The sequence below is a fragment of the Anticarsia gemmatalis genome, chromosome 15 (genome assembly GCF_050436995.1).
Source record: "Anticarsia gemmatalis isolate Benzon Research Colony breed Stoneville strain chromosome 15, ilAntGemm2 primary, whole genome shotgun sequence".
In the NCBI taxonomy this organism is placed as follows: Eukaryota; Metazoa; Arthropoda; class Insecta; order Lepidoptera; family Erebidae; genus Anticarsia; species Anticarsia gemmatalis.
The window spans coordinates 6,161,169-6,176,784 of record NC_134759.1 but is presented as its reverse complement, the minus strand read 5'-3'; the positions used below and the strand labels follow the sequence as shown (position 1 = coordinate 6,176,784).

Below are 15,616 nucleotides of genomic sequence, written 5' to 3'. Positions count from 1 at the left end.
CCCACTTCATAAAAGGTGTTTTTTCTGTTTTTATATTTATAGTTTAGGTATTAAAAAAGTGTTTTTTAAATTTATTGGTTTAGGTACACTAGTGCTTTGACGTTAGTGCTGGCGTCAAGATGTGCCCAAAGATGATGAATGATAGTATGAGTCGTTATAATGTCATTGTAAACAAAACCGTCCTTTACTACGAAAACTTATAAATCGTAGTTATACAAAGTACAGATCGGACATCCGAAGTGGTCGAAGAACTTCGTAACAGCTTAAAACAGTTTTGTGATTGTAATTTGCCTATGCTGGGCCATGGTATGATCGATGTAGCAAGAAGTAATACGGATGTAAATATTGTATTACGTACTACCGTTAAATAAATACTCTGCCTCACAAATATACTTTCAACATCAAATTGAATTTATCATTTACCCGGAGCAAAATCCATATACTACTATTCCTAATGTTTTTAAAAATAAATATTTACACTAGCAACATTAAAATTTTCTGTCAGTTTGACACGGAACAAATTATTTCTTTCCTTTTCTCTCGGTTCTGTCAAACAAATCGGAAACATGGCTGAGGTTTGTAATTTATTTTATGAATATTATCCACGTTTATACAGTCAATCGTCTGAGTTACAGTCTAGGTTTTCTTGGTGCCATTATTCAGTGATATTGAAGAATTGTGTGCTTGTGTTATTTCCGTGAAGTGAGAAACAATGTTTACGTTTTACAGGTCGATGAAACTCTCAAGAAAAAGCGTACCTTCAGGAAGTTTACCTTCCGAGGTGTTGATCTCGATCAGCTTCTTGATATGCCCAAGTAAGTAACGCGTCTAATAAACTCCAGACAATAATCATAAGATAGGACTGTCAAAATTACCACTCATGACTGCCACTTTGGTTATGATTGATATCTTACGTGTAATCAACTTGTTATTTTGCGTTGTTAATCAGCCTTCTGATCAATGCAACTGCCGGCTCGTGTACTTTTCTCTTTATTCATCCTAAATCACTCCGGCTCGCTATGTTTATACTTAACCTCAAAATCTGCTCTTCCATTCCAGTGAGCAACTCATGGAGTTGATGCACGCCCGTGCCCGCCGGCGGTTCGCTCGTGGTCTGAAGCGCAAGCCGATGGCTCTTGTGAAGAAACTTCGTCGCGCAAAGAAAGAGGCCCCGCCAAATGAGAAACCAGAAATCGTCAAGACCCACTTGAGAAACATGATCATTGTCCCAGAGATGGTCGGCTCCATTGTTGGTATCTACAACGGCAAGACTTTTAACCAGGTATGTAACCATTATCCTTAGGTTCTACACATAATTAAATTCTGAAATATTCCTCAAGTTTAAGTGGTATGTTTTACTATGTTTCTTATGCTAGATTTTGAATGCTAGTGATAAAACTGACAAAGAGACCTGAAGATGTAAGCACCACTTAATTTAGAGGGATATTTCTGCTTTTAGCTGCTAATGGCTGATTATATTTCTTGCTTTAAGAGCAAGTGATGTTCGTAAACAACTTAAAAGATATATGAAGTGAACTCTAAATAAGTTGATATGAATTATAATTATTAAATCTCACACAAAACCTTTGTTTCTTTGTGTATTCAAAATGTAGCAAGACTCCTGCGATTAAGATTTGTCACTGAGCAGTCAATCATTCAGAAACAATATAATTTTAACTCACAGTCAATAGTTGATTGATGAGAGACACTGTAAATAATGTGAATGCAATGGAACTGATAGAAGACCTATATTCATCATGTCACAGCCAAAAATGTCTCTGGTCTCTGCCTGCCTTGAAAGGTGTGATTTTATGATAAAATATACTGACATAAGTTTGTGAACACTATATGTTTTACATTTGTAGATAACCATTATGTACTTTGTTATCCTTTTTTCTAATTTCCTTCCAGTGTTTGGGATAAAATATATCTCAATCAATGAATCAATTTACCTTAAGTACTGCTATACCACAAAACCAGGATTAAAATTTTGTTATTGTCATTTATGTTGAACATTACAAAATTTAATTTTTAAAATCATTATACAGTTACATTAACCTTTTCATATTTATCTTATCTAAGATTTCTAATAAAGCTTTTGTTTACAGGTTGAAATCAAGCCTGAGATGATTGGCCACTACCTGGGCGAGTTCTCAGTCACATACAAACCTGTGAAGCACGGTAGGCCCGGTATTGGTGCCACCCACAGCTCCAGGTTCATCCCACTCAAGTAGAGTGGCCTGACCACACCACCTAGGCTTAAGTCTACTATAAAATGAGCGCAGGAATACAATAAAGTATCTTGTGTGGCTTTCTTTGTTTTATTTGTAGTTGTTATATTTAGTTAATTGCCATATACACATCACCCTTATCAGTCCTTTTAATGGTCACTTTATCGAGGCTTGGATAAGTCTCGGATAACCTACCTAATAGATAATGACGTGATTGCAAATGCAAAAAACTAAATATTCTGTTTGATAAGCTTTCTGATGCTTATTCAAGTGATAGGAAATTAATGTTGTCAAAACTGCCTGTAACCTGTGCTAGAACTATTGGTTCACGATTATTTGACTTATGGCTGCCTCCATTTGCGAAAAGCAATTAGGTATCATTTTCATAAGGGCTGCTTCATGAGTGTTTTCACCGAATTATTGCTATTCATGCAGGAATTAACTCCAATTATTTGTCAGTTGGTCCAATAATTAAAGTCGTATAGCACTGTAAGTATCGACAGTTTAGGTACTACTTGTCTATAATTTTGAGTAAATAATTAAGTATGCAGTATACACGACCAAAATCAGAACATGGGTACTAAAACATGGTACACAAATATTTGCCTCAGGGAGGATTCGAACATTTCACTAAGTTGAACATAACGCTACGCTAACGTACCTATAAACTGAATAAGAATGATAAAAATATAAGAACCACCTGTTTTCTATCCTTGCTTTGCTTTACACTTATCTGCAATATTTTTCTTTTTACATAAAACATGTAATTTAATATTGTCGTATGGGTGTGAGAGTCTAGTCCTGGAGTGATGGGTTTTTGTTGTTCCCTCTCAGAGTCCACGCTCCGGGTGAATTGGAGATTTTCCCTAAAGATTCGTATTATATAAATCCGCTAAACAGAAAGAAGTATCACCACAGGCTGACTTGTACATGCGACTACCGTGTGTGTACTTAGTTGGTAATACCGTACACCATGCATAAGCAGGCTACATACTCGTCAATCGCTGCAACGTGTTATAGGTAGGTACCTATTTAGGTATATATGTATTAAAGTCTGGTTACCAAAGCAAAAGCAGCGCTTATTGCGGAATTAAATAATCGCTTGGGAGTTATGGAAAATTGATGAGAAAGTATTATTCTTATTCTTATTACAGTGCAGTACTAATTCGACATCTAATACATTTTATCGCAATCAAATAACGTGGTAATTTCGCTATTACCTCCATCGCGCCGCATGTCAACCGTTCTAATCCACTCAAAGCAAAAGTTAGTTTACCTACCTACTTTATCTAGTGTAACTATCCATGTTTGCAATGGTCAAATTTACTTACGCGTTAACTGTTATTCATTAAAATATATGTAAGTAGGTAAGGTTACTATAAACTGTAACATAAGACCGGCGAAAAAAATGTTTACTTGCGGTAATTACAAAACATCTTCACACAGAAATGAGTATCATCTGTATTATTTAATCAATTTTAACATCAATTAAAAGTGTGCGTGTGACGTGGAACATATGTGTAACCATATCGCTGGGGTTAATAGAAGTGCATTACCCATCAGCATGGCTCATCATGCTTGCGTGGACATCATGAAACCAGATGAATCCGGAGCGAGCTGCCACATGCCGCATGCCTCCAGCCTCGCTGCCGTTAAGACTATACGATGACGTCGTACTTGACAACCGACGTTTTGGTCTTGATACCTAACGCCCTACATGGACTTACGAATTGATCGAATATACAACCTCCAAAATAAGTTTTGACCTTTATATTCTGTATTACACGTGAATGACACCAATAATAATTCTAATCAATAGTCATGTGTAACTTGTTTAAGTTTTTCTATTTTACGACTCTGCCAATAAAATAAACCATGCTAAAGTGATATCTTCTGCTTCTGCTAGTTTATTACCTATAGATATTGACTACTTTGTCGATACAAAGTAGCCTAATACATGCCTTGTCATAAATAGGCTCTTAAAACGTCCGTTATTTTCAAAAAGGCGAAAAATATTTAGCCTAGTATTGTGCTATTAACTTAGATTAAGATTAAGCTTGAAAAATAAAATATCACTAGGGACCTATGTACATATTAGACGCACTAATCAAACTTTCTCTATCTTACATGACTGCAGTGTTGCACTTGCGCCTTTGTGAAACCGCTTTATCGACTTAGGTACAAAATAACAATCAGTTGTCTAAGTACGTAGAAGTCGATAACATTGCTTGCTAGCTAGTAGGTACAGACAGAGAGAGTTGAGAGTTAACTCAGTTTAAAGGCAGAGTTAACTTGGACGGAGGGAAACGACTTACTGACAGGGCGCGGACCGAAAGGTTCCGTCTCAGATTTTTATTCCTACACGTTTGAGCTTCCGATTTCGTGTAACGGCCCTCCTTTACTCTTAGGGACTGCTACACACGAATAACATAGCCTAGTTGGTAGGTACAACACACAGAATTATGTCAAAAAGGAGACGCTACTTACCTAGTATGGTCCAGTATCAAGTTATTTGGTTCGAATTAATGTGGTTCATTAATAATATTACTTATGAATTTCCAGTTGTCGGCGGATCTAGGAGACTGACTTCATCGGCTTGGCACGCTCGAAACAGGCACTAGAGAAATGAACTTGATATTAATTTGTTTCTCATATGTCTTAATTAGATAGGTCACATACGCCATAATTCCTCAACGTGAACTAGCTTTATGCCGTAACTTCGACCACGGGAAAAGATTTTCCAGGATCTTGTGACCCTTTTCGCCACATGTTAGTATTTTTTTTATTGCTACTCGAGTATTGAAAATGCTTCCGTAAATTACAGGGGTTAGAATTAGGATTGTGTCGGACCTTTTATTAAATGTCTTAAACTCCGATTCACATCCAATTCAGATCTGATTTGTAGCAACCGTAGATAGAATATAGAGGTCAAACAAAGCTCAACCTTTTGTTAAGCTCACCGTGCACCGGCTCGAGAGAAATTTGGTTAGACGTTTCGAATAAAACGCAACGGCACGCGCATAATTTAAGTAACTTCTTAATTGAGGAGGTGCGTATTCCGGATTTTAAGAAATAGTTCTAATTGTCCTAGTTATCCTATTCACCACAGTAAACAACTAACCTGTTAAGCAAATTATGTAATGTGTATAATGGCAAAATAGCCAATAATGAGCTATCGTAACTTACGATGTTCCACCAGGTCATATTATTAATAAGCCAACTATTTATTTCCTGAAAGCCGACGTAGGCCTATGGCAGCTATCGCTATATTCGCTATTAATAGAAAATAATATAATTTTGCAATCGTCTATTTATTGCCCACTGCTAGGGTAGAGTTTATTTAACACAGTAATCGAACCTGTGGTTTTATCTGTGGTAGGTATGATTAATATCTTCAAACAATCAAATCATAGCAATGATTACATCGTTATTGATGCGAGTCAGGTGCTTTACTTTATATTGTAGGCAATTCAAAAATACAAAGAAACAGAAGAAATATATAAAAACCTATTATATTTGTTTGTTTAATTCATCTATGGTCTTCATAGCAAATGGCTGAGATTTTTACAGTTCTTCAATAGGTATCTAACTAATGCGAATGTAAGTTTGAAACAACTAGGCTATCGAGGTGAATTTAGTAGAATTTTACCCATTACGCCATTGCCTGAATTTCACCCTGAAAACCATATTTTTAGCGTAGCTCTAAGTTAATATTAGACTATTTAACAAAATGTTGATGGTCTCCCTCTGAAATAATTTTCAACCATGTTATTATTAAGAAGATTGACAACTTTTTTATTTAACACTTCTGATATTAAAAACGTTATGTGAAAAGGGGAAAAGAAAAAATAAGCCTAATTGTTTGAGATGATCACAGACAAGTAGAAAAAAAGCAAGGGGTCAAATAAAAAAACATAAATATCATTCAGCTGGTATTTTACGTGCAGGTACTGGGTACCTACAGCGAATTAACGAGATGCGTGCGGCTACTAAAACTTATTCGTACGATGATTTATGATCAGTTTAGAGACACGCATATATCCCGGTTATATTTCCAAATACTTGACATATTATATAGGCATGTGGATGTTTTATAGCCGATTCACTTGGTGTTCCAGTGAAAATAATATTTGGTATTGACTAAAAATAAACACATACATAAACAGATCAAACGTACGAAGTTCGGGTGGCGCGGAGCAGGCAGTCGCTGAAACTGGTAGAAATCTCGTACTAACTAGAACGAATAATTGTTGTAATTAAAAACTGGCGTTTGTAAGGGCGCGTGGTGTTGGTGTGTTTATAAAGAGACGGGGCAGAGGCTTCGCGGGCTTTGGTCGGTCGGGCTGTGTGCACGTCGCATGCGCCTTTGCGATTTTCCGCCTCGCGAAACACGCGTTACAACAATTTTGTACAATACGAAAATAATAAATGGACATCATTACTATTTAAACTATTTTGTTGTAATATAGTACTTACGTTTAATATACTAGTGATTTTTATCGTGTAGTGTAAAACAGTGACATTTTTTATCTTGTGATTTTGTAAGGACATTTCTACAGTGCAAATATTTAGAGGTAAGGAAAAGTGTGGTATTGTTATCTTTATACGTGCGTTTATTTATCAAGTAGTAGTTAGTTATTCTTAACAGCTGTTTATTCGTTCCACTTGCAGAATTTTATCGCAATTCATTAAATCGTGTACCTTCTTACAGTCCAAGTTTTTTCGTAAATGACGAATTAAAAAGTGAAGGTTTAAATTTAAGCAGAAAAAGTGTAAATAATATCTGTACTAGGATTTTGTACAATTTCCTGTTTAATATTTGCGATACTTAACTTATTTGTTAAAACATTATGTAGGTATCATCAATATGAAGTGCGTGTGGGTATGCCGAAATTATTAAAGGAGTATAGCCTCGCACAAAAGTAACAACATTTTAAAATAATACCTAGTAGAAATTGCTGAATTTATCACGCAATCCCCATTTAAGCCACAATTTACGAATAACCGAACACAGCAAAATACAACACTACAATCTTATTCTAAACTTAAAACGAATTAAATTTTACCCACAGTTAACTTAAAATTTTGGTATAATTCCCAATTATTAGAATATAAATAAAAAAATAAATAATAACTATAAAACATAATGAAAACCAAGATTATCGATTTAATCGCTCATTTCCCTTTCTTACTTTATCAGTCACACTCCTCACTACTTGAAGGGTAGGTAAACTTCTTAAATCCTGATAAGAAACATGTCTAGTTGACTGCCCGCTTTCCGCATACTTTACTATAATATTTATACTATAAACAATGTGAAAAATTTCAATATGTACCCATATAATAATGTTTGATATTAACAAGTAGGTATGTACCTACCTTGAAAATTTAAATTTGTAGTGCCATAGAAATAGTAACATTAAGTTAATTGGAACAACACAGTAATTGTTATTGAAAATCCATGAACAATTCACTAGTAGATATTCTTCTGCCTGCATTGTAGAAATTTATAGTTAAACAGTTTTAAAATAAAATCATGATACAATTTTCAAGTGGCTAAATAACGAGCTAAGACCTCCATATATTCATTTCTAAATGATTTAAGAAGTAAACGACAATAATAACGCGTGAATACACTTAGACATATTAAACCTACCGAAACTTACGTTCCTTACCGATATTTACGTTGAAAAAAAATGTGTTATTCATAAAATGGGCAATTTTTTATCCAACTTACTTGTGCCACTTTTGTCGCGTAGTCACGAGACATGGCTGTAAGAACACATTAGTATTCTAACTCTTTGTCTGAAACCACTAGTGGGAAAATAGCTTGATGTTTGACATTAATTCTGCTAATCTTACAATTGATAACAGCATAAGTTGAGTTATGCATGCAGTTTGCAAAACAAATAGGAAACTTATATGCTTAAATATCTTTAAGTTCCTTAGTATTTTTAATGTGTTTCAACAATGAAATAGATCATATTTAGCAATTTAAATTAAAAATGCTTAAATAAAAAATAAATTACTTGGATAATTATATACTTCTCAATAGTGCTGTGTACTTTAGGAAATGTCCAGATTACGGTGCGGTATTCATGTGACTTTTCTAAACGCTAGTTTACCTAGAACTATGTAAGATAACTAATCTGCAGAGTCATTTCGCCACTTCAAATTAGTGGGTAATAGTTAACTAGAATAAAAGCAATTTTCTTAAAACATTACTTAATCACAAGCCAACATAGCTACAGCCCACAAGAAGTTTAATACAGTAAAATCGTATATATGATACATTTCAATTCAAGGTTTCAACATAGTTACAAAGGATCTTCTAGCCTGGCTGTCAATAAAAAATCAATTTTTATGTACGCATGTCTCTTTAGAATAAATTAATTATTTATGACAAGGTCAAAACTACCTAAATGAGATCTTTTCTCAAGGAGTACCTGTTTTATCACAATAAAAAGAAGGTTCAATATTGCAAAAACGTAAATGAATGACGTAATCACGGAGCTTCGTCGAACATCGAACTTTTGCCGACCACAATCACATGATAGTTAAAGAAACACAATTAAAATCCACGCGGTGATTAAAAAAACCCAAAAACCTGATTAACTAATTGAAAACATTTAACATGATTAAAATTGTGCGAATTTACATGCGTAACTGGAATCTTTTCTTTAGTAATGGTTCTACAATGAAATGAACAAAAGTTACCTACGGGATATGGGATAAGGTAAACCGACTATGTATTAGGTGTAGCATCGTGTAACAAAAGCTACGTCAGTGGCTACGTCTAAACTGAAAATACGACGGATTCATGAATCATTACATCTATTGACGTTTGTCTTACGATTTTATTGACGTTCATGAGTATTCGCCGAAAATTACCTACTTCCCGTGACGACTCGGGACTCCACCATTGATAGTTTGAGGCATAAAGTACAAAACAATATGTGAAACTCCAAGTATTTTCTGTCTAAATAGATTACGCCAAGTTCTGACTGTAATGCTGTTATTTATACCTAAATTAATGGATATCTTTTTAAAAATAATCTTATATTACTCTGCAACTGTAGAGTTAACACCTTATACTTGTTTCTTATAATGATATGTTATTATTTTACGTACGTAAGTCAAATTGTCTACTAACAAATGCAAGGTTAAGGGAAAATTCCCTACCATGTAAATACTATGTACAGTCGCTATCTATTGCGGATGTATACATGTATGATCAGATCCGACAGCCGCCCTATTACTTGATTAACCCGCGAAGTGTAGCCACACCTGGTGACGTCATCACAACTGTAGTTTAATCTACTTGAACTTAAATGTACCTTCGTTTATCGTCAAGGTTATATCATATTTCCTTAAAACAAACAAATTTGCCTATTAAGGTTCACCTTGGCTGTGAGAAGAAGATCCAAATCGATCAAGAAATCCTAATCATTACTTAAACAATAGTATAAAATATACTATAAAATTGTGGGTTATTTACCTCAATAACTTGCAAAATGATATATTTCTGCTCAAATTGCACAACGTCGATTATTATGTACGTTTTCCTTTATCCATATTTTCAGCTCAACAGGTTTATATTATATCAACAGGTGGCATTCTCTAATAACTTCCTCCAAGGCGAAAATAATTGTGTATAGGGAAAATATACGCATATAATAATGGACCTCACACCTTAGACAAATAATGACACGCAAAAATATAATAATTAGATACTTTTATTTAGAAATAATACAAATACTAAAATCTAGAACGGCCTACCATTCTCAGAAGTGGACTAATTTAGACAAGCCTGGTCTATATTCGGTCACCATTGTGATTGCATGATAGCGCCTCGTGAGTAACGATCTATCATCAAAATTCCAATACTGTAGTAAAGTGGTAAACAATCTATTATATTTATATTTGACTGAAACTAAACATAGTTGCGTATTTCATAAGCGTAACGCATTCCTCCTTCGCATAAAGTCTTATATACTCCAAGCGGATTATCTTTGAGTAAATACACAGCTACAGCCACTGTGGCGTTGTCGGTAGTGTAACCGACTGTTAAACACGAGATCCCAGGTTCAATTCCCGGGTTAAGCAAAGTGCTATTGGTCCTTTTAAATATAATTTAGATTATTTCTTAATAGTACCTGGTCAGGAGTTTGGTAACGTGCCCGGTATATCACAATAGGTACGCTCCCTATTACATAGGACTACCATTGTTAATGGAGAAACGAGAGCCTACACCTTCGGATATGACAGGCGTGATATTAAGTATGTATGTATGTATGTATGTAAATATACAGTTAATCAGCTACTGTGTACATACAACAACTATCATTTTATTGTATTTGTGAATTTTATGTGCTACAATGAAAGATTAGATGGAATTTAATTAAGGGGTTTAGTACAGAGGGAAGGTTGACTCATTTAGATATTGTAATGTACTTGACACGTATACTGGCTGTTTTAAAAACTCAAGTATTGTATATTTGGTGATGTTATAGGTCACCATGTCAGTGTCACGCAATTATCTAGGACTCGGGTCGGGTTACTGAATTGAATAACAATATCATAATAACATAATGAGGCAATATTCGAAGGCTTTACATAGTTTTTCATTTGTGATGCAAAATTTTGAAGCTAGATTCTTAGTTTTTGAAAAAAAAAGTTCATAAAAGTAATTAATTCGATTATCTTATGTCAATGTTCATTATATTAGGAGTGATATGTTTTAATGGTTATAGGTGGTCGCGTCTTTTTAGGGAGGGTGATTATGTTGATAAAAATAAAAGCCTACCTATAGCGTACTTCATTATTTTGTAATGGATAGGGAGACTCGACCTTGGTACCAAATGTATATTATTATTTCCGCAATGGTCGCTTCCGTTAAAATTAGTTTCATATTATATGTTCACACAATTTATGTAAAATATGTGATTTTAAACCGATTGTCCTCTATTGAAATATCGCAACAAGCAGACACCATTGTTGAAAAATATATAATTTAAATGTCATTGATGGAAATAACGTGTCTATATTTGCCGAATATCTCGAAAAAATTGTGAGAATAAGAAATTAGGGAACATTCTAGTTGCGTACTCTCGCCACGATCGAATTTAAAATTAATCGAGTCGGATTCAAGCTTATGTCAAATCGAAATCTAAAATTACAAACAAATTACAAAAAAAGTGAAAATAATCATACAATCTACAATCTATTTAGTTAAACTTTAATTCAGCTTTTAATCATGCGCTAGTGTGTAATTTAAGAGTACGGTTTGACATTAGCTCGAATGCAGGTCGATCGATTTCACATTCGATCCTGTCGAGAGTACGCAACCAAAATATTCTCTAATTTCTTCTTTCTTTCGTCGGGAGTAAGCCTACTCATTTTCATAAAAAGGGCGTTAATATTCATGCTTTCATAAATCTTAGAAAAACCTACAGACGACCACAATATTAATGACAAAACTACTTGGAAAAAGAAATGAGGTGCGTGTTCTGTAGCGATAATAAAGTGATAGTACACAATAACAGAGTGGTGTTTATATTATTGTGTCACTACCCCCGCCCAGTATTACCATTATCATTTAGTTTTATTCAATGTTTTCTTTTTGTCATGAATCGGAAATATAAAGATGACAGGATAAAGATAAGATAGTGTCGGTAGTTAGTCAGAAGAAAAAAATGCCTAGGTAACACGTTATGTAGAAGTCTCATACTCATAATATTTGCTCTGTTTTAAAGCCTTTTTTGTTACTACGTCTGCGGTAAAACGAGTAGAAGCATATGTAGGAGGCGTCACCCTTACAACTTGTCTTAGGTTATTGAGATTGACCGTTAGATATAGACTCTACCAATCAACAGTAATTGGTAAATAGTCCAGCCGCCACAACTAATTTTGCCAAAACTAAAACGTTTCGATCTATCTTTTGCACTACAAACATACATTACATGTTTGAACGTTGGCACGATTCAGTGCAGTCGCTACTGTAAAGTATCAAGAGTAAGGCATTTAAAATGTACTGCAAAACTACGTTCGTTACTACGCCACCCGCTAGAGGCGCTAATCAGATTTTCATACAAAATTTCTTGATAGCTAGCCGGTTAACGATACTCGATAGTAGAAGAGAATCGCTCTACTGTTATCCGTCATTATAATTGTTACAGGATTTATAAATGTGTTCTGTGCACATACAGCACAGGATGACAATAGTAAAGTGATGAACTATTGTTACGACAATGCCAACAGTATGCATGGATTACCACGTGCTTTTCATTTTTCATACACTTAGATAAATTGCTAGTGACAATAAAATCATTACGTAAAGTCATATTAGTCCCACACTACACGTACACCGGTGGTATATTTTTCTAGCATTATGCAAGGTAAAATGGACTCCAAATTACTTTATTTATAACTGATAAAATAGATTTTTTAGTTCCTGTAATTCTAGTTAGTAAGGATTGTAATACGCGGCGATCTCCGCTTAGACGTTATCTCATGTATGTACCTATTTATATTGTATGTAAGCCGTATATTCTTTATCGGATTAAATAATTGCATTGAAAATAAACCAAGATTAAAGATCTTTCAACATTGTTATTGTCCATCCAGTTCCCACTAAGGTAGGTATCAGTCTATATACAAACATATGACTTTACTGATATGAGGTTCTACAAATAATTCTAGCGAAATCATAAATGGCACGTGTGTTAAATGATTTTATTGCAATAAATGGTCTGGATGGACTGGGAGTGCTAGAAACGATGAATTGTTGATTCTATTGAAATTCATAGGATAAAACAGCGTTAAAAACCTGAAACTTAAAACTATATTTATTCAAGTGGGTACGAGCATCTAAAGATACATAGACTCATTCAAAAATCAATAAAATATTATTATTACAAGTCATTAAGATTTGTCTACTTTGTAAAGTGGTTGTATATTGTAACTAATTGGGAACGTATAGTATTTACGTATTCATTACAGTGTGCCTTATACGTTAAAACTACGCGTGTAACTAAGATACACGCGGACGTTTATTCCACGGTTGTGTCATAGACTCATGCATAACCTTCGGGTTGCTGCCTAAAATATCCCTTTTAGCACGTGACGAAGATACACGTGAGCAGGTTTATGGTACTCCCGTATTAGCTTGACAAATAACGACTTGCCTAGTTAAATGATTACTTTATGTACATACATTGTTGTTTCATAGATCAGAGAATGTAGTTTAATGTTATGTCGTAAGAAAGTCAGCATTCTAAATATTTTACGAGAATTGTTAGAAATCGAATCCCTTGTCGTTTGCAACGGTATCTTTTAAGGTTGAAATCTGATCGAAAGTATCTGAATAAAAGTTCTTCATGACAACACAATGCACATTATGAAACACGTTACACTCTGATGGTTATTGCTTGACGTTGTGTGAATTCAGCTGACGCACTAGACAAGGACTTATTTTCAGTATTCTCAAAAGTCTCCCGTGCATAGTGGGCCGAAAATCCAGCGAAGCAATTTACTTTTTGAATTATTGTTAATAGTCAGCTAATTTTACAGACTTTGTATCTAAATATTAACATATTTTTTTAACAAAAGCTTGTTAGTCTAACAAATTGCGGCATTGATGAGATTGAGCTGTTATTTGTATATCTTTATGTTGTGCCGTTTTGTTTGTCTCCAGTTTTAACATTTACACGCAGTGGCGGATTTGCCCTAAGGTCCAGTAGGCCCAAGCCTAGGGCGGCGAGATACTAAGGGCGGCACTTCGTGACAAACAATCGGGCAACTGCGAGTCGGACTCGCGCACGATGGGTTCGGAGAAACGGAGAAGCCCACCAGATTTAGAAATAATGTATAGAGCATTGAGGCAATTCCGACAGGCGGACAACACACAACGCACAATGTATTTAAAAAAAAACATCTCTCAGTAACATGTATGGAGTGTCAACCTTATTGTTTTTCAAAATTATACTACACCTTTATAGCGGTTCATTGGATACAACTACCTTCCAAATAACCTTATAGTATGCATAGTCTCAATAAAATGACTGTGACATACGGACGGACAGACTGACAGACATAACGAATCTATTAAATCTACTAATAATCACTGATTATAACAAGATTAATAACAAATAACTCAAATGCATAGTATATAATATCAGCTGTAGCCTGCAGTTCCACCCATTACGAAGTAAACAATTAAGTAATAAATCCTATGGCCTTTTCAAATGTTTTATTGATGTAAGTATCTAATCATCCCTAAAACCTCGGAAAATACTTATTATAAACTAGCAGCTTATAGTTAACATTAATTAATTTGTTTAAACAATTAAAAGACTGGAAAGATATAGTTAGTCAATTCTTTATTGTCAATAAAGAACTATGTATCCAGTCTACATGTATGATGGGTTCTGAAAAAGGGGCGGCACAGGGCATGGGGCCTATAGCGGCTAGGACTGCAAATCCGCCACTGTTTACACGTGTAACTGAAGATGTGACGTTCTTTGAATAGTCACTAGGTACTGCTATGATATGTTCTGATGTAATCGGACAAATACCAAGAATCGACACCTAATATCGAAGGTTTAACACAATAGTAATAGCAATAGACACATGCGAGGTGTAAGAAAACATTCCCTTTTTGGTAAATATGTAATCTTCATAAAGCCTTATTAGTAAAGGTCAGAAGCAGCTCTTGATATATTTGATTTAAGTATTGTTTGCGTTCAAATTATCGGATACCAAATTCGTATTGGATTCTGTGAAGAATTTGGTAACTTATAAAAACATAGCATATATTTGAAAATCCGTATTCATGGTCAAGGACGAAAAGGTCTATGTCTACATAAAGTTCAACTTAAAATGATGATTGAAGTAGAGTCGGTACAGTAAGACAATATAGAGCCAGTTAGGTGGTTTATAAGAGACCAGCTCTACCTAATCTTACCGAGTAACAATAGGATTTTCTTTTTACGATAAAACTATGGACTAATCGTGCTGCGGTTAAGAATATATAAAATAAAAAGGAAATTTGCGGCAAAGGGGATTTTTCTCTCTTTTACAATACCTACTGGTTTTTTGCTTCTATCAATGACTAAATTGTAAATGTCATTAACAATTATTATATTTCCTTGACGCAGTTTTCTGTCGTAAATCAATATAACTACCTTCTTTAAGACAATGCGCAAAATAATTAAATTAGTCACTTAACCGATCTATCGGAAGACACGGGGATTTTTCTGACGTGGGATAGTAAGTAATATCAAAATCCCCCACCATACCTAGTCACTTACTTTAACTTGATTATTATTGTCATCAATTCTCTTTCTTTCTGAGTAAAAGTGATTCATAATACAAGAACCGGCTAC

General features: G+C 34.5%; 2 protein-coding genes across 2 annotated transcripts in view; both read left to right on the top strand.

Annotated features, from left to right (window-relative positions):
- Nucleotides 1–450: 450 nt before the first annotated feature.
- On the top strand, nt 451–2,311 carry RpS15 (ribosomal protein S15). Its single transcript, XM_076123449.1, has 4 exons — nt 451–575; nt 730–815; nt 1,060–1,282; nt 2,109–2,311. Exons 1-4 carry the CDS (start codon nt 567–569, stop codon nt 2,232–2,234), a joined length of 444 nt encoding a protein of 147 aa, XP_075979564.1. The 5' UTR covers nt 451–566; the 3' UTR covers nt 2,235–2,311.
- A 4,160-nt stretch (nt 2,312–6,471) lies between these two features.
- The window catches only part of NKCC (sodium potassium chloride cotransporter), a 35,118-nt gene continuing 25,973 nt past the window's right edge, over nt 6,472–15,616 (top strand). Inside the window, exon 1 of the mRNA XM_076123416.1 lies at nt 6,472–6,805. The gene's annotated coding sequence lies outside the window, so the exon portion shown is untranslated. The remainder of the gene's footprint in view (nt 6,806–15,616) is intronic.

Coding starts and splice junctions, on each gene's coding strand:
- RpS15 (XM_076123449.1), top strand. Junction 816..1,059: donor CAGCTTCTTGATATGCCCAA/GTAAGTAACGCG, acceptor CTTCCATTCCAG/TGAGCAACTCATGGAGTTGA. Junction 1,283..2,108: donor ACGGCAAGACTTTTAACCAG/GTATGTAACCAT, acceptor TTTTGTTTACAG/GTTGAAATCAAGCCTGAGAT.